The following is a 26,475-nucleotide window of genomic DNA, read 5'->3' on the forward strand; positions in this document are numbered from 1 at the left end:
CTGTGAAACGCTAAATCAATTTCGAATATATGATATAATAGTAATGTTCAAGTTGGAAATCTCACTAGATCAAGGTTAGACTAACCGTTGCAAACCAGGCCATTGTCAACTAGGTATTTGCAGACTTCGGGGTACACATATCTAGTAGCAGTAGGTAATTCCGGGACACGTATAGGTCTACTGCTTAAATAAATTACAAGATGATGAACAAATACGAAAAAACGACGTTTTCTTAAATCGTCTATTATTTGTCTCTCTTATTAACTTAAACAGCCTGTAGCTCCTAAAGTATTGATCGTAGAGTAAAAATAAACATAACCAAATTTGTAGGGAATTGTAAACTTTTGTCCGCAGTAGTCTTAATGCTATTCGTAAAGATATTCGAAATTTGAGCAAAGATGTGAAAAAAGGTACCTACAACCCCCCTTACACCCTCAGCACAACCCCCACCCTCGAGGACTTTTAGTATGTTTATCTGGAGACCACTTGGTATAACTATGCCATTTTTCAAAAGTACGTGAATTATTTCTCCTGATTTTTAGGGTTCCGTAGCCAAATGGCAAAAAACGGAACCCTTATAGATTCGTCATGTCCGTCTGTCTGTCCGATTATGTCACCGCCACTTTTTTCCGAAACTATAAGAGCTATACTGTTCAAAATTGGTAAGTAGATGTATTCTATGAACCGCATTAGGATGTTTACATAAAAATAGAAAAAAAAACAATAAATTTTGGGGTTCTCCATACTTAGAACTGAAACTCAAAAAAATCTTTTTTCATCAAACCCATACGTGCGGGGTATCTATGGATAGGTCTTTAAAAATGATATTGAGGTTACTAATATCATTTTTTTCTAAGCTGAATAGTTTGCGCGAGAGACACTTCCAAAGTGGTAAAATGTGTGTCCCCCCCCCCGTAACTTCTAAAATAACAGAATGAAAAATCTAAAAAAAATACACGATATACATTGCTAATTTTGCTATGCCAACTTCCACCGAAAATTGGTTTGAATGAGATCTAATCAGTAGTTTTTTTTCAATACGTCATAAAATTTATAAAAAATATTTTTTTTTTCATCAAACCCATACGTGTGGGGTATCTATGGATATGTCTTCAAAAATGATATTTAGGTTCCTAATATCATTTTTTTCTAAACTGAATAGTTTGCGCGAAGACACATCCAAAGTGAAAAAATGTGTCCCCCCCCCCCCCTGTAACTTCTAAAATAACAGAATGAAAAATCTAAAAAAAATATATGATGTACATTACCATGCAAACTTCCACCGAAAATTGGTTTGAACGAGATCTAGTAAGTAGTTTTTTTAATACGTCATAAATGGTACGGAACCCTTCATGGGCGAGTCCGACTCGCACTTGGCCGCTTTTTCTAATGTCCTTGAGTTATTAGAGGTTCATGTAATTCATGTTGGTGGAATACAATAAAAACATTGGGTAAAAACCCAGGAGTATTAAAAACAGATCCATCAATGTCTACATTACACTGTTTGATAAAGTGATCTAATACGCTAATAAAACAAGCATTTAAACCTACTTGAGTAGTTGGTCACTGGTTATCACCGGTTAGGGGTGATCTATTATTATGACATACTCAGGTGACTTATCAGTCAAGAAGCAGCGACCTTCAGGTTGTAATACACAACTACAGACTTGATTGAATACGCGTCATGCTCGGCGACGTAGTTTTTAAGTCTCTGTAATTTACCAGAATTAATTGGAAGGTAACGAGCGAGTACATTTACGCTAATTTTGATGTTCCGAAAAGGGCACATCTTTTAATCCAAAAAAATATTTTATGATTAACTATCGCGGTAACCGAGGACATTAAATATATTTAAATTATTTTATAATGCAGTTGCTATCCAATCCTTTACGTTTCATGTGGTAATAAAAAAAATGGGAAAAAAGTGATACATTAGAGTCAAACCAAGCTAATTTAGCAGTGATTTTGATAGCCCAGCCTGTGCAAGTTTAAAATGAGCTGTCAAAATCGCTGCCAACTTATCTTTGTCTTACTCTAAGTTGTTTGCCCAAATAATCATGCATGTTAAATATCTATTTGAATATCTATACTGTGAACTATGCCACTGAACTCGACCTAGTAGGAGACCGAACAAAAAGTAACTGAAATATCTGTGTTTCTTCTGTCAATCATAATATCTAAACTATTGGCATTAAATAGTTACAGACCGATATAAATGGTATATACGAAAAAAATGTTATCAAGGCCTCCAGTGTCCAGGGCTGGAATCAATTTTAATTTCAAGAAATTACTTTGTTTCGAATAAGTAATTAAATAGTCAGACTAATAAAACATATGTCATTCTACTTATCAGACCGTTTCGTTTCTAAGTGAATTAATGTTTTACGAAACTGCCCGCTAAAATAAATAAATTTCCATATTTGGAGGCGCTACTAAGATATGTATAATTATGAAGGTGATGGTAGACTGGAATCCTAGAGTAGCAAATTCTAGTCTCGCCTGAGGCAGCCAATATCAATTTCCTTCTTTTATTTCACACATTGCGTATTTATAATACATATACATATAATTGGTCAGAAGAGATATCTGTTACTGGACTAAGAATATTTAGTTCCTAGAAATAAACGTTTTCATTAATTTATCCACAATTTATTCACTACACCAACTTGAGCATAATATCCATCCAAGATCACACAATGCCTTTAATTTGATGCTAGGATGCAGCAGCCGTTGATGTTGAAACGACTTCTCATCTTCTTTGAGCGGGCGCGTCCACGCACCATGTCAGACCGTTCCGAGAAGTGAGCACACATTAGGTACTTTGGTAGATCAATATATTAGACATAGATTTCAACTGCGTTTAGTGTCTAGGGAATAAGGCTTTTGTTTACATAGTTAGATTAGTAAATTAATTTGACGTTAGTTCTTCATACATTTTTCTGCAAATCACATTAACATAATATCACGCGGAGTACATGTCACACGATGAAAGTTTTAGACGTTTTGTTTGCTGAAGCGGTAAAATTACTAATTTCATTCATTTCATTCCATTTATTCACCATAAAGTAATATGTGCATTACATGGTATGTCGTTACAAACAATCAAATAATTAATATAATTCCAATACACTAATACAATAAAAATAGTTGTTACTCGATATACTAATTCGTACGTTATTAATAGTTATACTCGGTTACAGATCAAACATTACATGTCCATTCTTTATGAACGGGCCTAATTGTTAGGATTTAGTATTAATATTAATTAAAGACAAAATGATCAATATCTTACATATTGATCATTTTGTCTTAGAAACTATAACTACGCTCGAAAATGCATGCGGTATACCCTCATTATAGAAGTAGATTGTAGTAAACTTCTCCACATTGGTGTTATAGTGTTGTATAACGTCCTAAAGCACAATAACATTCACTAACACTTCATGACATATTGCGACAACTTTTTAGGTGTTTTAAATGCTCACACGCTGGTAGGTTGTGGTAAGGTTGTGGCGCCACCGCTCGAAACGATGCCGCCATACCTTTGGCCTTTGATCTATTAGATGGCGCCACTTTTTTATATTTAACGAATTAATGGCGTTCTAAAAGTTTTAATCATGTGTCGAAAGACGGCAGTAAATTTACTGTGGCTACAAAGTTTTCTTTGATAATCCAGCTCTATTTCAAATTAATTTTGAGGTATTTCGATTAGGAGCAAAATGTAAGCTTATAATTGGAGACCTGTTGTTTCTTACCAAGTCCGATCATTTCAGAAACAAGTCTATATTTGACAGGTGATTATTTAGAATAATTCCGAAGCAGTTAGATTATTTGCAAAGTTAAGCAAAGTTTACATTTAGTTTCCTTACCATATTTTTTTCATCATTATTATCTTGAAACTTGGTGGTACCATTTAATTAATTAAAATGTCGATCACTTACGTGTATAAATTCTTGTAAACCCTCAATAAGAGCCTCGCACACTTTTGGTATGATAAGGGATATAACTTGGTCTGATATCTTGTATACATCTCCGAGACTCACGTAATCTACAGGGTGACTGCTAGTCTTTCGTAATATTTATATGTAAATTTTCTACATAGTGTCCTGTTTTGTAATTTTCTTCCCAGATACATTCTCCAGAAATTTAAACTGTGAACTGTTCACTCTCAGAAAATCGGTTATTACTTATTAAACATCCGGCAATATCCAAATCTACCAGATATTATGTTGCACTGTACTTTTCTCTCGCTTTTAGAGCCCGACGCATCCAAGACGAGTGCTTTATCTTTTTTGCAGAAACAGAAAATAAACAGCGAATTTACTGAGCACAGCCTCTTCCATGGTCTACTTTCTAACAAGATATTATTCTGAGAGAGGTCAACTCAAATTGCTTTTTTTATTCAGAGATGTTCGAAATTTGAATATCATTACCAAATCGATTTCGATATACTTAAGTGCCAATTACATCCACACTTTATCAGGCCTGACATCAGGCCCGACGTCGGGCCCCAGCAAGAGTATTTTTCCGTTTAATATTTGAAATGTAAAAAATAGGTTCATATGCAAAAATATCAAACGAACATTTATGGCAATTAGAGACAAACTGTTTTTTACATTTCAAATATTGATAAAGTTGTGCTGATATTCCGTGAAATGGAAAACGATTATCAGGCCTTATATCGGGACTAACTTCGGGCTCGATATCGGGAAGTCTGGATGTAATTGGCCCATTAGTAATGAGGCAATAATAACATTTTCACAGATAATATTTTTTTTGTTAAAAAACAGTTTAATGCTGGCCATTACTTGTGGATTTTGAAAGCATCATAGAGGGTTTATGATGTGTGTAGATAAAACACCTAACAAGTTATCAATGTTAGGTTACATAACACAATAAGTTTACATAATTCATAAATTTTGTTACAATTTATGACAAAATGCTATAAAACGTTTTACAACAAAGTGTTTGTATAACGTAGCGTTATACAACACTATAACACCAATGTGCACCATCACTAGTTTGGTAAAGTAGCACCATATGTACTCTAAACTTAGTGTAGTGCAATGCAACTACCGATTACTATAGGATTGATTGGCCTGAAATAGCAACAGGGTTCCACAGTTGGCTCAACAAACAGGGGCGTAGCTACCGCCGTATCTGCCGTATCAATTATATGGGGCCCTCAACGTGCGTTTTTGTGAGTAATCGTTGCCCTTCCTAAGGGCCCCCAAATATTTTTTTATATGGGGCCCCACCAAGGCACGCTACGCCACTGTCAACATATATTTTGTACAGTCTACGTCTTACAGATTGTAAAACAAATAAAAATGTACGGTACAGTGCCGGTACGGTACGGCCCAATGAGTTCACAATTTCTGAACTCCAAGACGTTCAAACGATTATACTAGTAACAGGTGAACATCTATCTATATTTTCATTTAAGTATTTTCGAAAATATGCAAATGGAGTTCCTTGGAATTCTGGGTTTATAAACTCTACTATTATGTAAATCCAATTCTGCTTAAAACCGCGAACGCAAAATTGTGTGGTAGCCCTTCCGAGTATGTTATGGAAGGTGTGTTGTAAAACGTGCGGCATGTTTTGTTGAAGTCGTCACTTTCGGCAGGCTCGCGCAGCCGGTGTTCCTCGGCAAGCTGGTGGACTTTTACGCGGTGAGGACGGACCAGCCCGTGTCGCTCAACGAGGCGTACTGGTACGCCGGGGCCGTGGTGCTGTGCTCGGCGCTCAACGTGCTCGTCGTGCACTCCTACATGATGGCCATATTACACATGGGCATGAAGTTCCGGGTTGCCTGTTGCTCTCTCATATATCGAAAGGTAAGGTGATGCATTTGAGGTCAAGATTATTTTATGCTTACTCACATTTGCATAATATTTGAGCTAAAATTGCGAATACCCACGCCAGAAAATCATTACTCATATTGAATATGGTTGAGACTGTGACGTCGGATCTAGTTTAAAAACGCAATTTTAATGGTCAATGTAACGCTGAGATATTCATTGCAAACGCTCAAATCACCTGTTTCATGGTCAAACGAAGAACTTATATAATTTTCACATGTTTTGTTTGTAACCAAATGTTAATAACCTTTTAATGCGATAGTTTGTGACGACCTTCAAGTCAAGTCTTCTATTTTCATAATAAATAGCCCACAATAATTACGAAGGTGAAAATGACACAAAAGTATCCTAAAATGTTAACATGACAATCACAGCTTCCAGTACGAGGATTTTTAACTTTATTTTTATCAAGCAGGTACAATCTTCGTCAAAGATATGTTAAACATCTTATTTTACACCTTATTTATTTGTAATATGGCGAAAAAAGATCAATTTAAGGAAACATTATAATTTCACTGCTTCAGACAATATCCGAACTTACGACCTTTTAGAACGCCGGCCTAACCGCTCTTAAGAGGCCTTATTCCCACAGACGAGCGTATTTTGTAAAATGCTTCCTTTTTCATTCAAGATTACGACGTACCTATAAGTATATATTCAAAAACTGGTAATGTACTTAAATAATCATTTCCTAAACTAGTGGCTGGAACAGTTAAAATTTTCATTTTCTCTTTTGAACCTGTTTTTTAATGAGTTTTCATGGGAGTCTTTTTCAAATTTTGCAGTGAGAAGTGTCGTTTCGGTTCTCAATTTTGCAGTAAAAAAGAATCATTTGGTACATGAATTATTACAATTTGATTCAACATATCGTGTATGAGGGGCTGGAAATTATTTTTAAACTCCATCATGAGACCCTGGAACTCATCTAGATCGATGGTGTTCGTCAGGGCAAATCTATTGAGCCCAAACACGATGGAGTTATGTTGAGTAGATTAGGAGTTCTGGTGACCAACTCCTGACTCCATCATGAGACCCTGGAACTCATCTAGATCGATGGTGCTCGGCAGGGCAAATCTATTGAGTTATGATTAGGAGTTCTGGTGACCAACTCCTGACTCCATCATGAGACCCTGGAACTCATCTAAATTGATGGTGCTCGGCATGACAAATCTATTGAGCCCAAACACGATTGAGTTATGTTAGATTAGTAGGTCTGGTGACCAACTCCTGACTCCATCATGAGACCCTGGAACTCATCTAGATCGATTGTGTCGTGGCTAGGCAGCATGGGTGCGTAGCCAACATGCTAATTGTTTACGCTATGACAACGAAACACTATCTGTCTCTCTATCGCACTAATATGCGCAAACTATTGGCATCTTGGCTAGGCACCCTAGGTGCGTAGCCAACACAATTCAAGCTATACAGTTCATGCTGTCATTTTCTGCAAATTTAGCCATAAGCGCATGTTCTTTATTTATACCTGCAGTCATTTACTATCTATTTCATGTTCCATTGGTGTGAAAGAGATAGAATAATGAGCAAGGGTTATAGTACACTCTGTACACTACTACTGTGCATATAAAATAAAATAAAGAGTGCCCATATAATATAACACTAAAATTAATGTTGCTTGAAAATACATATATTGAAAACTATCAAGATTATTCTTTTCTGCATTGAAACGCGCGTCGCGTTGCCGGCGCTCGCGTACCGAGCGCCAACGCCATCTATCGAGCGTTATTTCGTGAAATCGGAGAACGCTCCAAGGGATAAGGGCTCTCCAACTGAGCTACAGAACCTATCCAACGTGCAAATTCCTCCATCACTTCCTTTTTTACACGCGTTAGGGGAGCTCATAGTAACGTCTACTTGTACCGACTGACCAGTACCGAATCGGACCGATGTTCGAAAGGTCGCAAGTTCGAGCCTTGCCCGAAGCGGTGAAAATTATTTGTAAACCTTTTTGTATTGAAATAATGTCTACCAATGATCAGTTAAGTGCTGTTTGTAAATTTACTTAAGTAATTATGCGGGTTTTCCTCAACGTCACGGTATGAGCAGCTGTGTGTTACCTATTTAGCAAGGGCATTCTTGTCTATGCATCATTCAATAGAAATATTAGTTCGACGATTTTTAAAAATCACTTAGTTTGTGTTAAGTTTGATATTTTAAATTGTTTAACAAAAAATAATTAATTATACATTGACTATAAATAGTATTACAAAATCATTACATTTTCTTGCTCAGTTTTAAAAGCCCGCTTTAAACTTATACATACAGGGTGTTTATTTAGTCACCTGCAATAACTTACGGGCTGAATATATAGGTCATACTGAGCAACTTTTACTATGGGACCAACTCCGTAATCGCGAAAAAAAAAAACACTCATAGAAAATGTCAAGGTCAGACAGCCAAAATGTATGAAACAGCCAATTATTTTGTTTTAGTCTTTTATTTTTTACTCGTCATGTAACTTCACCTTAAGCAACCATTGGCACGTTCCATAAAAAAAAATATATAAATATCAAGTTTGAAAAACTAACCTGACTACAGCTTAGTTTATATAGTATAGTTTGTGGTAAAATTTGTTTAAATTATTACTTTACTTTATTCATGAAAAGTTCTCCTAGGCCCCTGACAGAAAATAATAAAAATTTAAATCTATACGGTTTTGCTGCGAAAATTATTACAATTAAATAGGTGTATGTTGTTTCAGTCGCTCAGACTGTCAAAGACGGCTCTCGGCGAAACGACGGTCGGTCAAGTGGTGAATCTGCTCTCGAACGACGTGAACCGCTTCGACGTGGCAGTGATATTCTTGCACTATCTGTGGATAGGGCCGCTGGCCACGGTCATCATCACCTACCTGATGTGGCAGGAGATCAGCTGGGCGGCGGTCGTTGGCGTCGGGTTCATGTTGGCGTTCATACCTCTACAAGGTACGACATTTATTAAGTAGTACTTTTCTTTGAACTGTGTGAAATGGTACATAAACCTTCTCCTTGTTAACATTAGCAGAATAAGACCGGTTGTAGACGTCGGTGATTTAGCCGGACAATTGTCCGGGTCCAGCGACGATGTCTTGTTTTCTTGGGTGTAGCTGTCGGTATTCACATATAATACTGGACGTAGTCGCGTAACACGGTCCGTGGTCCGGCGAAAACACCGCACGTCTTGAACCGGCCGGTTGCACTAAACTGTTTGTTTTTCGTAGTTCGTTAAAAGCTTGTATAAGAAGTTATAAAGTTCTATCAGTTGGTTGATAGATTTCACTGCGCACAATGGTGAATTATGACCATCGACTACGAAAACATACAATAGTCAGCAGCAGGAGTAGTTATGAACACTTTATTACCAAGAGAATAAAAACGTGCGTAGATCAATTTCAAGACTTGACCCCCTTTACTACTTCAGCTACTGTCGTTCTCAATGTAGATGCGAATTAATATAAATTATAAAACAACTATGTTTATTCAGCCTATCTTAATATGTGAGCGTCTTACAGCGAAACACGTGTCAGTCATATTACTGTATCAGTAAATACACTTGGATCCCCTGCTTATGGCGATTGTCACATTCTATTATTTCTTGTCATGCCGTGGTTTCCCTTTTATCTTACTAATGGATAAATTAGCTTAAACTACTCAGCGGTTTTTTTAAGTATGAGGCTACCCTATTGTGGCAGTGACATACCGTTTAGGATGTATATTATTTAACAAAGTTTAACATTATCAACAAAAAGTTTGTTTGTTTTAAGATTGAGCAGCAATGTAGACATTACACAGTAGACCAGGCGCATAACACGTCATGGATGATGATACTCTTAGCGCTATATGTGTGGGTATTTTAATTATTTACACACATGATACATCCTCTATAATCAAAAACTGCAATTTACTATAAACATAAACTGTTTTGTAAGAACGAATTTCTTATCTGTGAAAATATTATTATGGCATAATTATAATATCAATATTCATTTTATAATTACATTCAAATTTCGAACAAAGCAATTTGATTTAACCTATGGAAGGTCTCCAGAATCTCCTTAGGCAGAACTGTTACAAAAGTGTCCAGATGTCAGCTATAAATAATAGTTCCAAATCTCTCCAGAGTAGCGCTAGAGTAGCTTAAGAACCTAGGCGTTATTGAAGAAGTGAAGTGCGCTGTCTAAGATTAGATTTTCTCAAGTATTCTAGGTATTGTAGCGCCACCTATTTATGGTTTTTTGTTGGACACTATTTGGTATATGAGATAATGTTCCTTGCCTCTACCTTCCGTAATTTAACCTCTAATAAAGTGTCAATTGCAAACAATTTTGACAAATTTCGCGTATTACCTACTCGATATAGAACGAAAACGAAAAAAAATACTATACAATACTGTTAATAGCCTGTTCTTTAATTAGTTCTTTGTTTATAAATTAACTATAGCACTTCTTTCGGCAAACTGAGCGATCAAGATATTTCAAAGATGCCACCTGATTTCCGCGACAAAGCAAGGATGCCACAGTGCCACTCGTAATATGCGGCTCTTGAAGACATCAAAGAGAGCTTATAATATGTGACCGCGGCCGGCAAAACGTCCTACTTTGTTGCTTGCCATAAGGACGCCTTGTTAGGTTATTCGTGTAAAGATATCTCGTCCGTATGGCAAGCGACAAATTGGGACATTTTACCGGCCAAGGTCAAATATGTGTGTAGATAAAACAGTATATGTAACTGTACATAATGTTGCATAAACTACTATTGCTCCATTAGTCTCCTACTTTATTCGTATACCATATTTATTTGTATGAAGAATATTAATTTAGAAGCATGGCCAAATATTGACATTGTCATCTGCAGCGAATTTTTTATTTGTGATTGCTAAAGCAATTTGTCTTCCTTGTTCAAACTTGTTAATAATATCAAAATTCAGAGTGTGACTTTCGAGAAGTCTTTCGTTGCCATAGTTTCGGTAGCCTTGATCACTTTACATTCTGGTTTTATGATATTCAAATTAACTAAACAATGCATTTGTTGTGGTACTCATATGCCCTTTTCACAATGGGCCATCTATTAAGCACGATAATATAACGTGGTACAAGAGTTCTTCTAACGAATTGTGCCACTGTCGCCTCGTTGACGGGACAGAGTATGTAACAACAAAAATAGCTGAGTTCACGTTCACCCATATACTCCGCGTGAGCGCTTTGAAATCTCGATAGGAAATAAAAAGTGTCTTAATATTTACAAACTGTTTTTATTGTTTCTATGACTATAATGAAAAAGGTTTATAATTATCGGCATCGGTCTAAAATTAAACTTAATTACGCGAGTAAAGTGAAGTAAAAATTGAAAAACTATTCCTAACACCTACATTAAACAAACACGTTTTTCAATCAGCATTTAAGATATTCGAAACATCAAACGAAATGAACATGTATTATATAGGTGAATGGTGTGACATTTCAGCCTTGCATTCGTAAACGTAGTGGTATTATGTTAGCATAATACGTCGGCATTATGGCTCGGCAACGACATCATGTCTGGGCTACTTGTTCACGCGCGTTTATAAACGTCAGGCTGAGCTGCTTTGCTTACCTATACACCAATATTAATTAATTTTTATGTTTTTATGACTTTTAATATACTACAGTTCGATTGCCCAATTTAACTGTAATGAGTATCTGAAATGTAAAAAACAGAGCTCAAATTCATTTAACGTACGCTAAGATATTTCATGAGAGTTCTCTTTATTGTAAAATATATGCAAAAATTTTAAACTAATGAAATATGTAAGAAAATGTGTCACTAAATGTTATATTACCAATCTTATAGGGCTTTTCATTGTATGTTTAACACGCTGAAATCCTAAATGTACTTATAGTCGCATCAAATGTATTCATTGCAGCTCTTTATTATCAGTTAGGGCAAGTTAGAACTTAAGTATGTGTTGAGTCAAGCAAAAGCATTAAATAAGAAGAAGCCCAATATTATTTGTCGTAACGCGACATCATAAATTCTGTAACGTAATATCCGTAAATTTTAGCTTTCAATGAATTTCGAACAGCGAAATTTAAAAATGTTGGTGAGATTGTCACTTTTCACACTAGTGTTCATATCGTCTTTAAAGCAGCGAACGTTTGACAATACTTGCAATTGTCATGAATTATGACACCCTTTGACCGCCAAAAACGGTCACAGACGCGCGTTTACAGTTTTATATTAACCTGCGTCCATTCTGATAAGGTTTACGACGGCGCGTTATAATAGGCGTGGCGTTCAACGAACATGTCCGGTATGGAAGTGTCTCATAATTCAAATGTGATGATTCACAAGTTCCGTTTATTGTAGCATGGCTGGGCAAGAGGACGTCGGTGCTTCGGCTTAAGACGGCGCTGCGCACGGACGAGCGCGTGCGGCTCATGAACGAGATCCTCTCCGGCATTCAAGTTATCAAGATGTACACCTGGGAGAAACCGTTCGCGGATCTTGTAGCTAAGGCCAGGAAGTACGTACATTACAGCACAGTCGGCTACATATATGTAGATAGATATAATACTCTCTAACTCTCTCTACTCTAGAAGTAAAAAGATAGAAGAAAATAAACAATTAATTAAATGTAGAGGCAGACAACAGGCGGTCTTATCGTTAAAGAGCAATCTGAAAGGGTTACAGATGTGTTGGAAAAATACCAAAAATAAAAAAGCAGAAATGTTTTTAGAAAATTATGGAAAGGCTTAACGAAAGTTATATGTATTTTTGAAACGGTTAAATCTGCATAGAAGTTCCCGGAATTTTCCTTTGTATAAGCGATTTTGGAAAGTGGATGGACGCACTATAATTAAGTGTCTTAAGCGCGCGGTTGTCTCATATGATAATCGCTGTAAAAAACTAATCACGATGCGTTTGACGCACATCGTTTAAAATCAGATAATCTAATTACCTAACATTGTTTTATGCGGTACACGCAGCGGTAACCGCAGCGTGAGGCGCAATGCATCAAACACGCATAAAAATTGTACCTTCATATACGTATGTGTAAGGCGTATCCTTGTTTATTGCGTGAAACGTGGTTAGGGTGCCCGCACGCTCGGCTTGGCTTGGCTTGGCTCGGCTCGGCTCGGCTCGGCTCGGCCAACGCCTGACACATCACGAGACGTCTTTTTCGCTCTTATGGCATAGATATAAAGCTTTTACGTACATATCGGCTTTTGCCGATCCCGCCTCGATGGGCATGTCTAGTCGTACCTCCAACTTTTGTGGAATAAGGATTTTGTATATTATATCTACGCAGAATCATGAGCTTTTTTCACTTTTACTAAGAAAAAAATGGCACCATTTTTTTGTCCATTTAGTTACGTTTTCAATCCAAATTTCTATGACCGTAACATAAAGAACCAACAAAACATGTGTGACATTTTGGTGACACTTTTTTTCGTGTATTAAAATCTAAAGGGCTCGTGATTCTATATAATAAATCCAAAATCTAAAATGCAAGTTAGTATACAATTTTAAATAGAAATGCCCCGATAGGTGTGGGAATGCCCTAAATCGCGTTACAGACTCAGTGTTGTACGCATAAAACAAAGTCGCTCTACACCCAAGGCCAAACATATGGAAACAACGTTGTTGTCTTTAATATTTCATGTTTCTCTCTTTGTTGTTTTGTGTTTTTAACCTAAAACTTACATCAGGCCCCATAAGATGAAATATACACGCTAAATATCAAAACATCCTTAAATACAGTAGGGCTCGCCAATCAGGCAGTTAGCGCCTTAGATGGTCCGACCTCCGGATTACGTTGCATGGTTCGGTAGTGCCACGTGTTTTTTTTTCGTTCTTTTATTATCCATATAAAAGAACGAAAAAGGTTGCCAGAGGTGCTCAACGAGGGTGCGGAGTGTTAGGGTTGGCAACGCGCATGTAACTCCTCTGGAGTGGCAGACCTACATAGGCTATGGAGACTGCTTACCATCAGGCGGGCCGTATGCTTGTTTGCCACCGGTGTAGTATAAAAAAACACTTATTCGGCAGTTCCAACAATCGCGCAAAGGGGGATAAAATCGGTTGCCGGATTACCGATCGCCTACGGTATTGTGAAAAAAATAGAAAACAATAAATTAGGAAAAGTAACATAATTATACCCTTTCGCCTTACAAAATGTTGAACTGGTTATTATCATCACCAGAATTTGAGTAATTTACTTTTTAAATGTCTTATTATTATTTTTATCATATTGCTTTTAAATTGTCAATGAGTAATCACATTTTGAAAACTCACACTTTTCTTTTGAAATATATGCTTGTTTCCATATTATTGGCCGCGAGTGTATGCTGACGTAGGAAAAATGACAATGCGGTTGCCACGGCGTTTAACGCACGCGTTTGCCGCCAAAAACAATGACGTGTTTTCGGGACACGACGCGGCAAAGGCATTCCGTTGATCGCATGCGTCTAAATGCAAAACAGCCGAACGATTTAGGGCCTTAGTGGCGAACGAGCCATCTTACGAAATCCCCCAAATAAGTAACCGTTTGTGTTCGTCATCATATCTAGGTGTACTCATGACTCACGATGACGAAGGACAGTACGTCATGAGACCAATTGTCATGAGAACAATCTCGGTTCCCATGACCTATAGCGAACATGTATAATTCGGGTGTGATCACCAGTCCAGTATATAATTTCGTTGGCACAATAGATATGACAGCTCTGGTGTGCGAGCCTGACTCGAAGTTGATACATTATTATTTTTTTAATTTACAACATGAATTCCGCAGAAAAATAATATCGCTATATTATCGGTAAAATTAAACGCTCACAGCCAGGTAAATTTTTTTGTTCTATTATACGCCGGACCTACCCAAGGGCTTTTGTTGTGGACTATGTTCCAATCGCACAATGGGAGGAAGTTCGTGGCAATTTACATTTAATGCTCTCAAGAATGTTTTTGAAATGTTTACTTAAATTCAGCTATCAGTACGCCACTGGTTTTATACACTGAAAAGTAACATTAAACCTAGCTGCCTTTCTGGTTGGCGCGCGTCAGGAACATAGGAAGAGACACTTTAGCTTGCTTGTTTGTGACCTGATAATTTTGATCTGGAGTATTTTTAATGTTTTTATTAGATTTATGGGATAGGACATAATTTCCACATATTTATTATACACTCATTAATTTTAGCATTGGTATAATTTGCTAAAATTCGCTTTTCATTAACTTAACAGATGTTAAGTGTACATGGCAAACGGTTTGTTTGTTAAATATTTGTTGTTTGACGCAGGCAGGAGATAAAACAGATCCGCGCCACTTCATACATTCGCGGCGTGCTGACCTCGTTCACGATGTTCACCACCCGCATCTGCCTGTTCTGCTCGATTCTGGCCTTCGTGCTCGAAAATAACGTCATCTCGGCCAAGCAGGTGTTCGTCGTCAGCAGCTTTTACAACATTCTGCGGCAGACCATGACCGTGTTCTTTCCGCAAGGTAGGCCACACAATATCTATACGAGACCTACTATTTACCTGTTTTGCCTGGTTCTGGCGTCTTGAGCACAACATCATCTCCGCTAAGAAAGCGTGTCGCGTTCGATATCAGCAGCTCCAACATCCTGCGGCAGACCTTGAATTTTTTAAGGTGTTTAAATGTTACTTAAGTTTTCTACAATTCTGGCACCTAAAAACGATGTATACCAATCATAAAATATAATTTACTAAAAACAAATACGAATAACCTAATATGAATTGACCGACATTAATGTTAGTCACCCACTTAACATTCGGTTAAAAGCATTAATGCTTATTCTTTATGATTTATAGGCATCGCTCAAGTAGCGGAAGCAACTGTGTCAATTAAAAGACTTCAAAACTTTATGCTCTATGAGGATACGAGCAAACCAGTACCTACTCTGACCGATATACAAACTTCAACCAAACCTAAAATCAAAGTACTGGATGAGCCAAAGGAAACACCAACCACTCCGACTAAATCTGCGTTAGACATGCCACGAGACAAACCTTCTGAGGAGTCGAGCACTGCCAAAGAAACAATAAAGTCAGATGAAGCCAAAGGCAACGGTAAGCAAAATGTGCTATCAATACTTAATAATATTAACACGAGTGAGACTACCGTGGGTATCAGTTCAAACTTTAGTTACCCAAGTACCCATACATAGATAACGCATCATCAAAACATTATTTTGCAATGCAACCGAAACTGATTACTACATTAAAAAAAGTGGCTGTGACATAATCGGACAGACAGACGGACATGACGAATCTATCCGTTTTTTGCCATTTGGCTACGGAACCCTAAAAAGAGTTTGATCGCTAGTTACTGTGATCAGCGGTCGAACTTGCCCACTTTCTGTATATGACGAATATGACCTCTATTTATTTTTTGTCGAGTTTCCAATACAATACAATGCAACCAGATGATGATCATATGACGATGTTTTTTTGGTCGGACAGGGCGGTCGGCGGCCCCGCTGGAGTCGGGAGAGGAGGAGGACTCAGAACTGGAGCGCTCGCAGGGCGCAGGCGTGCGGCTGCAGCACGCCACGGCCAAGTGGGTCGCCTCGCACCACGAGAACACGCTCACCGACGTCAGCCTCACCATCAAGCCCGGCAAGTAAGTGCCATTTAAGTGGTATAAGTGGGAGTTGGCCGGAGACAGGGCCGCGATGAGACTATTTTCTGATAAATAACCGGCTGAGCCCGTTCTACGCTGCAAAAAAATAAACGCTCATATAATTCACTCGCAACATTGTGCCTAAAATGCGGCCACATCTATTTAGCTGTTGATTTACCTGTGAGATTGTAGAGTTGAAAGTTGCATATCAAAGGTAATAAAGAGCAATGGAGGCTGTAATGATATCGGGCGACCGCTTGTTTCAGACTGATCGCGGTGATCGGGCCGGTGGGCGCGGGCAAGTCGTCGCTGCTGCACGTGCTGCTGCGCGAGCTGCCGCTCGTGTCCGGCTCCGTGCACGTCGGCGGCTCCGTCTCCTACGCGGGACAGGAACCGTGGCTGTTCGCAGGTACCTGCCTATTTCTAAATTATACTACAACGTTTGGGTTACATTAAAGTATCATCAGAATAATATATATATTCATGAATATTTGGAGGCCCTTTTTTATTCTAAACGAATACGAGCAAGTCATCTAAGTTGTATCAAATCCCACAAACTTCAAATAAATGCAACTAAAGATTGCAACTCGGTCCAGCGTGGGCCAGTTTTTCGCTGTATAGAGTTTAGAACGTAATTTTAGTTTAGTTCTGTAATCCTAAATAGACATAGTCAATTTATTGTAATAATTATTGTTGTTAGGCAGCGTGAGACAGAACATCTTGTTCGGGCAGCCGATGGACCGGCCGCGGTACAACACGGTGGTGCGGCGCTGCGCGCTCGACCGCGACTTCTCGCTGCTGCCGCACGGCGACAAGACCGTCGTGGGCGAACGCGGCGTCAGCCTCAGCGGAGGTCAGTCTTAACCCTTTAAAATCTTAAATAAATGATTCTTAGCCAAAATAATCGGTACACAGTGGGAAAAAGTCGATAACTCGAGACAATAAAGTGAAGAAATTTGAACTTAAATTTAAGTTCAAATTTCTACAATTTTATCTCACGAGTTAACATCTTTCCGCCGTGTAAGGAATATGTAACCCCGCATAAATTGATACACGGTTTGTTTTAGGCCAGCGTGCGCGTATCTCCCTAGCGCGCGCCGTATACAAGCGCGCCGACATCTACCTGCTGGACGACCCGCTGTCGGCGGTGGACGCGCACGTGGGCCGGCACCTGTTCGAGTCCTGCCTCGTCGGCTATCTGCGACACTCCACGCGCGTGCTTGTCACACACCAACTGACGTTTCTGAGAGACGTCGATCAGGTAATTGTGGAACTATTGACCATGGAATTACCCTACTTAGTTATTTTGATGATTGATTTAGACTATATATGTGTCAATAGACGATGGAAGCGGGTTCCACTCCTTACGTTGCACCTAGACCCGCCGAAAGAGCTGCGAATGCCCATGTTTCTGAAATTCTCTCAAACTGTATGTGTTTACTTGGTAGATGTGCAACTCGCCTGTAATGCGCTAGCGAAATGATGTTTTAGCGGCGTATTCGCCGAATTTAGACGTACGTTGTTAAATTACTCAATGCGGCCTGAAGCTCAGCCTAGTCTCTTTTGATACTGCTGTGTAGTGATACCTTATTTCTATATTAACAAAAACTTTAACATGATGGTTTCAGATTATAATATTGAAGAACGGCGCCATCGCCGCGGCTGGCAGCTTCGAGACGCTGAGCGCGTCGGGGCTGGACTTCGCGACGCTGCTGGCCCGCGGCGAGGAGGAGGAGCGGCCGGCGCCCGAGCCCGCGCCCGCGCACGACATCGAGGACTCGCCGCACGGCAGCTTCCGCAAGCGGCAGATGAGCATACACTCCGTAAGTTGACTAGAGTCTTACCACGCTAGGTTTTCATGCTAATTGCTACTTGAAGCCCAGTAAGTTCGGGTTCTTCTCTCATTGAGCCCGGGTGCCCGGGAGCGCGGATATCATGTTTTATAAATATTAGTTTGATGTACGTTTAAATAAAAAAGTAATCGATAAATTCCCTTAAACATTATCTTGCCGGTTTTTAGAAACATTTTTTAAATATTTTAGCTTTTATGTATAATTTGTTACAAATTTATAAAGTGCAATTTAGACCTATGTTCGTGTTTTTTTCTATCAAGCTAAAGTAAAAAAAAACTCAGAATTTGAATTGATACAGTCCCTCGAGAAAGGCCTCAAGATTGCTAATGAAATTTATGGCAGCCGTATTGTGATCCAAACAAACCCTACGACTTTTTTAAAACAACGCTTTCTGAACTTATGCACCTTAAAGTATGGTGCTCCTATGAGATAAGAATGTATTGGTTACTGCCAAGTCTGAACAAAGATACCGCGGTTGCATCTGTTCTGGTGAACTATCTTTAAAAAGTGTTTAAATTCAAAATTGTTCATTATTCAACCAAGTTAAATTAGGAAACAGAAATGAAGTAACATTGAATTGAAATTTAGAAGGTATTTAGGTAAATAAGTGTTTTTCAACATTTCCGAAACAAAAATTTGTAGGTATATACTAAAATGCGGAATCGCCAGACCCGTCTTTGAGTTAAATGTTACTGGGGTTCAATATTAAACCTTAGTTTTTAATTGCGTGGAATTCTGACAGCTGTCATTATTTGACGTTTCAGGGATAGTGAACATTTTTTTACTGTACATATTATTATCAATCATTTTTATATGAAGTTAATATTTCATGCATGAACTATTAACTGAAAATTTTCAAAGTGGGCAGTTCCCTTGTACGTAATTTCAAACACATTAGCACGTTCAAAGTATTGATAGCCGAATGACATGAGTCATGACGTAAACAATTATGAAATTTGTTTGAAATGGAGGGTAGATAGATGTAAGGAGAACACACTCACGGCTTGGTCACGACATCGTGCGGCGGCAGCAGCGGCGAGCGGCGGCCATAGGTTGGAGTGGAACACAGTATCCCGAGGTATAAACCAATTCACTTGAACATTATTTTTTGTTTAAAACGAGACGAGATCGTACAAAGTATAAAAAATATAATTTTAGTCCAAAGATATACGATATATGAAAGTCATTAGAATGATACCAGTAACAATTATTTTTTTACCCCAGAAAAATACCTGATATTTTCTCTTGTTGAAATAGTGCACTTTAAAATTAAACTATCATTGTTTTCACGAATAAAGTATTATGATGATTGAAATTAAAAATATTCATGTCCCAATGTATTTCCGATGTTTTATTATGGCTTGTATCGCCATAAATTTGAGGAGTATTTTTTTGCCTGACTGATGTCAGGAAAAATGGAGCAGGAGACGTCACAATTCCACGCAATTAAAAACTAAGGTTTTTTTTTAAATCAAAGGTAACACGCGCTCGGCCATCTCTCACACGCTCCGACACAACGTCACCAGGCTTAGTCGCTGTGAACGCACATTCGTTATTGTTTTAGGTGAGCTCCGTGGATAATCTGACTGCTACAGCGCCGCCGGAGGGCGGGCGCGAGGAAGCAGAGATGCGCTCGGCAGGCGCAGTATCGGCGAAGGTGTACGGCGCGTACCTGGGCGCGAGCGGCCACGCGCTCGTCGTCGCGCTCATGGTGTTCGTGGCGGTGCTCGCGCAGCTGTTGGGCTCCGGCTCCGACTGGTGGACCAGCTACTGGTAACTAACCTGCACCAAGTATACGAATTAATATTAAATGGGTTTGATTCTGTAAACCTACTTCATAATTCTGTTAACTGTTTTTAATGAAATGGGTACAAAATTGGTACCAATGTGAATTCTTTCCTTGTTTTCATCATCACTATAAAGCATTATTATTCTTTTAGTCTGCCACCTTTCGCAAAACACTTTATCTAGTCTGTGGGCGTCCTAAGCTTAAGTACGTTTATCAAACCATGGTCTATCAGCGTTATTTCAATCAAATAGTTCAGCTCAGTCAAATTACAGGATTTAAAAAAAAATAGTCACATAGTTTTATAATAACTTGGTGTGTGTTCAGGGTTAAAATGGAGGAACTGGAGGGGAACCCTGGCACACGGCTTGTAGCAACTAACACCACTCTCGAGCAGATGATCGACGATGTTCAATTTGGGGACGGGCCGCTCAGTCGATACAACTGTATCTATATCTACACTGGTAAGTTCCCCAAGTTAACAGAAATAGATTTTCTAAAATAGACTTACATATAAAATCTTATTTATGATGATGATGATATATAACGGAGTCAATTTCAGGTATGGTGGTTGCCTTGGTAGTGATCTCGCTGCTCCGTTCGTTCATGTTTTTCTCAATGGCGATGCGCGCATCGACTCGACTGCACAACAAGATGTTCTCGGCCATCACGCGCGCGCCCATGCGCTTCTTCCACGTCAACCCCTCGGGCCGGATCCTCAACAGGTTCTCTAAGGACATGGGGGCCGTGGACGAGGTGCTACCCGCTGCGCTGCTCGATGTTCTTCAGGTGAGTTCAATTTACCAACATTATTTGTCGTTAGGCCGTATTTGATTAGATTCTGATGAATTTCACTATGATATCTGAAAGTGAATGTTAAGCAGGTTTAACAATTTAAAAGCATTCGTCTTTGAAATTTGTTATTAGGTATTGCGAATAAACTACGCTTATGAAATTAAATAATTGTATGATATGACTTATAACTGAGATAGCTAATTTTATGTCAATATTTAAAAAAAAACAGCTCCCAGTTCTCGGACTGCTCGTCGGGTCACTTATAGAAACGCGATGTCTATTTGACTTCAGCACTTGTTTGTACTGCCGAATCTTGGAACCGGTTTTAAAAATAGCGGTACATACATGTTTATTTTGGGTTTACTCCGATCTTTCATAACAACGCGAAGGTTTTCAGAACTTTGATGTAACCTAAATAAATCGATTTATTCGACGAGCGACAAGACGGCCGTCCGACCTGGTGGTGTTCTCGTAAACAAAGACGCCCACATAGGAAGAAACTGGTTAACTGACAAGAACTTTGTGGAAAAATTCTCCAAAAACCGGTTAATAGTTTACGAACGAAACCGAAATTAAAAGGTTTTGCGCCAAGTAAATGATAACGGTTTGGAAATTTAACCGGTTACCGAGCCTTGTATACTGCACGCTCAAATATTAACATTAGTTGTTTACCTGTATTGTCGTTATGTCCGTTTCTTTTAATTGTCAATCATTTTCCAATTTGTGTAGATTGGGCTATCGTTGATCGGTATCGTGGTGGTGGTGGCCGTGGTGAACTACTGGCTGCTGCTGCCGACGCTGCTGATCGGGCTCGTGTTCTACGGGCTCCGCATCGTCTACATCGCCTCCTCGCGCAGCATCAAGCGCCTCGAGGGTGTGAGTGAGTCATCTCTGAGACGCCGCTCAATACTATACCTTCTCAATGTTGAACATCAAAGCACATGCACCTATTTCACTAACAATTAATGGCAGCGCGTTTATGTTTATCTATGTTTATTTCAATGTTTACTTGTTGGACCAGCAAAGCAATGGAATTGTAATTGCCAGTGAATTGTCTCTGTTGGCATGGTGAAATACGGGTCAAAATAACGTATAGCCACCCTACACCAAGTGATGTGTGTCGTGAATCTGATAACACAGCAACTTAACGTTATCGTAGACTGCCATTAATCCTCTAAACATTTCGTCTTGTTGTTCATGGTATTATGTCAATACGCTTATACTCAAACTACTTATATCTGAAACCTGAAGACCGCTGTTTTCAACATATGCCTATAGATACTTCGTCCGGTATGTATAACCGCACAATAACATGCCACTTAATATTTCTCTACTCATAGACATCGATTCCACACTAATTCTGGCGTCAGTTCAGTCCATTATTCTGCTCAGAATGACGGGAGAATAATCGTGTAACCCTTGGACTGATGGTCTGGACTGATGAAAATCAATTATTTTAATTAATATCGTCAGCCCGTTTTGAATGACAGAAAACGGACAGAGGACTGATCGCGTAACCTGTTTGTGTCATTCTCCCGTCAGTCACCGTCCATGCTAAAATGGTTTAGCATGGACCGACCACCCTCATTACCTCCTTCCCCGCCTCCGCCGCCACCTCCACCAATTGAAACAGAAAAGTTCATTACAACTTAAAAGTTATTGCCGCTTTTGTGGGATAAGATGCATAGATAAGACTATGACTGAACTGACGCCAGAATTAGCGTGTAACCGATGTCATATTATTAAGCAATGAGCCCACAAAAGACTAGCACATAGTTAGGTTACGCGCGAACATTCTACAGTCGCATTTCTCCCCAGCTCGGAGCCCGGTTTTCTCGCACCTCAACGCGTCGCTCCAGGGCATCACCACTATCCGCGCGTTTGGCGCGCAAGAAGCGCTCGTCCGCGAGTTCGACAACCACCAGGACCTGCACAGTTCCGCCTGGTGAGTACAATGGCTGGCAGTTCTTGCAACTCGACGCGGCGGTTCGGTTGAGATAGGCTAATACAACCAAATGGTACTCGTAATAGAATAAAACAAATTATCAACCATATGGCCTGCACTTTTTCCATGGTAAAGCATATTTATACTTATTGAATGCTATGTGCTTATTTCGCAGGTACTTATTCATCGCAACTTCCCGTGCGTTTGGATTCTGGCTGGACCTTGTGTGCGTCATATACATCGCCATCGTTACTCTCAGCTTCCTCGTTCTTAATTCAGGTAGTATTATAATGAATGCGTGATTTAATGCATAGTGTGATTTAAGAACTGCGCTCAGTGCCTTGTATAATTGTACTGTAAATCATATTGTGCTATTTTAATGTATGAACTGCTCGAAACACCCGAAGTAAAGCAAACGAACGAATGCATTTAAGGCACTGGGCGAATTCTAGCACCTGTCGAATATTCGTAATAAATACGTTAAAACCTTGTACAAAAATAATGTATTCTGTTTTGTACACAGTTGGCCAATTTAGCGGTGGCGACGTAGGTCTTGCTATAACGCAAGCTATAAGCTTGACTGGTATGTTCCAATGGGGTATGCGGCAATCTACTGAATTGGAAAATCAAATGACCAGCGTGGAAAGGTAATACACCTAATATCAGTGACTTTAATAAAAAAAAATACGGTGTTGGTATTGATGTGCTATAACCGCGATCCAATTCGTTTGTTCGTTCATCTATTTGCCTCTCTATTGTTCGAATATGTAAGAGCAATAAATGGAAATTTAAATGTACGAACAAACGATTGGGTGATAGGCCTTCTAATCTTTTACTGAGACAGAGTCATCGTCCTGGCATTGAGCAAAACATTGTAAATTGTGTAGAGTGGACGAATACTCAAAGATCGAGTCGGAGCCGCCGCTAGCGTCGGAAGGCAGCCGCAAGCCGCCGCCGTCGTGGCCCGAGGCAGGGCGCGTGGAGTTCCGGCACATGTTCCTGTACTACGCGCCCGGCGAGCCGCCCGTGCTGCGCGACCTCACCTTCACCATCCAGCCGCGCGAGAAGGTCGGCATCGTCGGCCGCACCGGCGCCGGCAAGTCCTCGCTCATCAACGCTCTCTTCAGGTAACACTCTTCCTCCTCTAAAGAAAATATTCAAATCAAGAAATGTCAAAAGGGCTTAACTCATTGGCAGACATAAAACAATAACTATGTTTGTGGTTGGATCAACTTTATAGTCTCTCTCGTTGCTATGGTTAAGTTATTTGTCCCTTGGACAACCATTCTTGCAATGCTGATTTTATGTTATTTTAATGTATCAAATATGCATTTTTGTGGTAGTTCTATGCAATTTCTATGACAGGCCATCTCTTCAAACAAACTGGTTCAGTATTGTCCTTTCGACAACAGGCCAGGATAACAGCACAAAAAAGTTGAGTCGCCCTTGTATCAGTAAAATGTATGTCGATTACAATCTTCAGGAAATTATGTTCTGTTTTATTCAAAAGTGGGAATTTAAGAACCTGGAGCATAATTCGCGGTCTCCACACATAGGCGCTCACGCGCCAATTTAATATAAGCTGACCGCTTATTTCAATTACGTCCACATTTATGATCTGTCCTCGTGTATCCTAAAAATATTTATATAAAATTAGTTCTAGTGGTGTGTGTGAACCAGTGGTACTTGCTTCCTAGCATAATGCATGTAAAATTGCCTATACGTGGTGTCCTCGCGTTTATAAATGCGGTCAGTTTATGTGACCTTAACAAATCGCTACAGGCTGGCAACGATAGAAGGCGAGATCATAATCGACGGTCGGGAGACGTCCGCTCTGGGGCTGCACGAGCTGCGGAGCCGCATCTCCATCATCCCGCAGGAGCCCGTGCTGTTCTCCGGCACCATGCGCCACAACCTCGACCCCTTCGACGAGTACCCCGACCACGTGCTGTGGCGCGCTCTCGAGGAGGTATGCGACCGAGTGCTCAACACCAATACTCGCACATGTATTCTTCAATTCAGATGGCAGCCTTGCTGCGCTGACATACTCCACATTATAACACTCATCACTTTTACAATGTACAGTCGCCATCAGATATATATACTTAATCAATTTATTGTTGAGTGAACTCCCCTTTACGATTAATTATCAAGGTCGGGCGAAAAATACTCAGCGTGGTAAAATAGGCCTTCAAAGTGATATTGCATGTCCAGGTGGAGCTGAAAGAAGCGGTGATGGAGCTCGCGGCGGGGCTCAGCTCGCACATGTCGGAGGGCGGCGGCAACTTCTCCGTGGGGCAGCGGCAGCTCGTGTGCCTGGCGCGCGCCGTCGTGCGCCGCAACCGCCTGCTCGTGCTCGACGAGGCCACCGCCAACGTCGACCCGCAGTAAGTCATATATTCACTTTAAACCTCCGTCTCCATATGACATCAGTATAACTGTTTTCGCATTGAGTCTGAAGCTGCCCCGCATCTTGTGACGTCAACTCGACACCAAGATATTGACTAATATTTGTTACATTAAATATCGCATTTTAACCATTATGCCTAGGTTTGCTTAGTCACCTAGTTAGTATTACAAGTGATTTTAGGCAAAATTGGAAACTTATGACACGTTTCGGTCTAACCCAGGAGCCATTAAAGTTACTTAAAAGCTAACAGTGATAAATCTGCATAAAGTTTTTATACGTGTAAAATTAATTAAGCTATTTTTTTTTCAGGACCGATGCGCTGATCCAAAATACAATAAGAAATAAATTTGCCGATTGCACTGTACTTACTATTGCCCATCGATTACATACAGTTATGGACTCTGATAAGGTAGGATCTTAACAACAGTAATAGAGTAACTTAGCAGTAGTACCAAAGCCACTTTAATGTTGCTAGAGTGTGTAACTTGAACATAAATCTGGGATCGGAAACCGGTGGGATCTGATGAAAAGAGATAGGTTCTTTTACACAGATTAAGGCGAAGGGTAGGGCAAGCTCTTTCCATACAAACTTTGTGCGCGTTTTTCTTCGTTTGTGTTTGCGCTACAGTTATTATTTTTTGTAAATATGCTTATTTTTGATGCTTGATGTATTATTATTTTTTTCGTATTTTTTTTTAATAAAGAAAAATTTCTACATCAAGTTCTGCGTATATCCAATATATACACGCCAAAAATTAAAATAAATGCTATAGTGCCAAAAATAACGAATAAAACTTGCACAAGGTTTGTATGGAGAATGCCTTGTCCTACCCTGCGCCTTAATTGGTGTTTAGTTATGATATCTCGGTCGCTAATGTATTTTTAGGATTATATTTGCATAATCTGGTACTTCGTTCTATCCTTACATAAATACAGCATCGTAGAAATATTGCAAATGTAGAGCGGAATTTTGATTTTTATTAATACCGGTAACCATTCCAGGCATTTATATGTAAAAAATACGTAATTACCCATTTATACGTAAATACGTTATTATCTGGAGGCTCGGACTAGTATTCTTGGATAAAATGGATTGTTTTTGTATCGTTGTCATTATATCATTTCGGTTGCTCTAGTGACTTAAAGAATACAATTATCATATAACTCGAATAAAACTTATACTCCTCTTCACAGATGTGCCGT

The 26,475-nt window shown here is 39.4% G+C and overlaps 1 protein-coding gene across 1 annotated transcript in view; it reads left to right on the forward strand.

Annotated features, from left to right (window-relative positions):
- The window catches only part of LOC133521216 (ATP-binding cassette sub-family C member 4-like), a 40,801-nt gene that overhangs the window by 10,979 nt on the left and 3,347 nt on the right, over positions 1-26,475 (forward strand). The window contains exons 5-25 of the mRNA XM_061856059.1: positions 5,630-5,840; positions 8,584-8,806; positions 12,206-12,362; positions 15,138-15,340; positions 15,673-15,930; positions 16,324-16,483; positions 16,750-16,892; positions 17,184-17,336; positions 17,551-17,744; positions 18,112-18,306; positions 19,901-20,109; positions 20,450-20,586; positions 20,685-20,911; positions 21,647-21,797; positions 22,736-22,862; positions 23,038-23,141; positions 23,386-23,509; positions 23,750-23,989; positions 24,645-24,831; positions 25,077-25,249; positions 25,582-25,681. Coding sequence (XP_061712043.1) covers positions 5,630-5,840; positions 8,584-8,806; positions 12,206-12,362; positions 15,138-15,340; positions 15,673-15,930; positions 16,324-16,483; positions 16,750-16,892; positions 17,184-17,336; positions 17,551-17,744; positions 18,112-18,306; positions 19,901-20,109; positions 20,450-20,586; positions 20,685-20,911; positions 21,647-21,797; positions 22,736-22,862; positions 23,038-23,141; positions 23,386-23,509; positions 23,750-23,989; positions 24,645-24,831; positions 25,077-25,249; positions 25,582-25,681 — 3,676 coding nt within the window. The remainder of the gene's footprint in view (positions 1-5,629; positions 5,841-8,583; positions 8,807-12,205; positions 12,363-15,137; positions 15,341-15,672; positions 15,931-16,323; positions 16,484-16,749; positions 16,893-17,183; positions 17,337-17,550; positions 17,745-18,111; positions 18,307-19,900; positions 20,110-20,449; positions 20,587-20,684; positions 20,912-21,646; positions 21,798-22,735; positions 22,863-23,037; positions 23,142-23,385; positions 23,510-23,749; positions 23,990-24,644; positions 24,832-25,076; positions 25,250-25,581; positions 25,682-26,475) is intronic.

The sequence above is a fragment of the Cydia pomonella genome, chromosome 1 (assembly GCF_033807575.1).
Source record: "Cydia pomonella isolate Wapato2018A chromosome 1, ilCydPomo1, whole genome shotgun sequence".
Classification (NCBI taxonomy): Eukaryota; Metazoa; Arthropoda; class Insecta; order Lepidoptera; family Tortricidae; genus Cydia; species Cydia pomonella.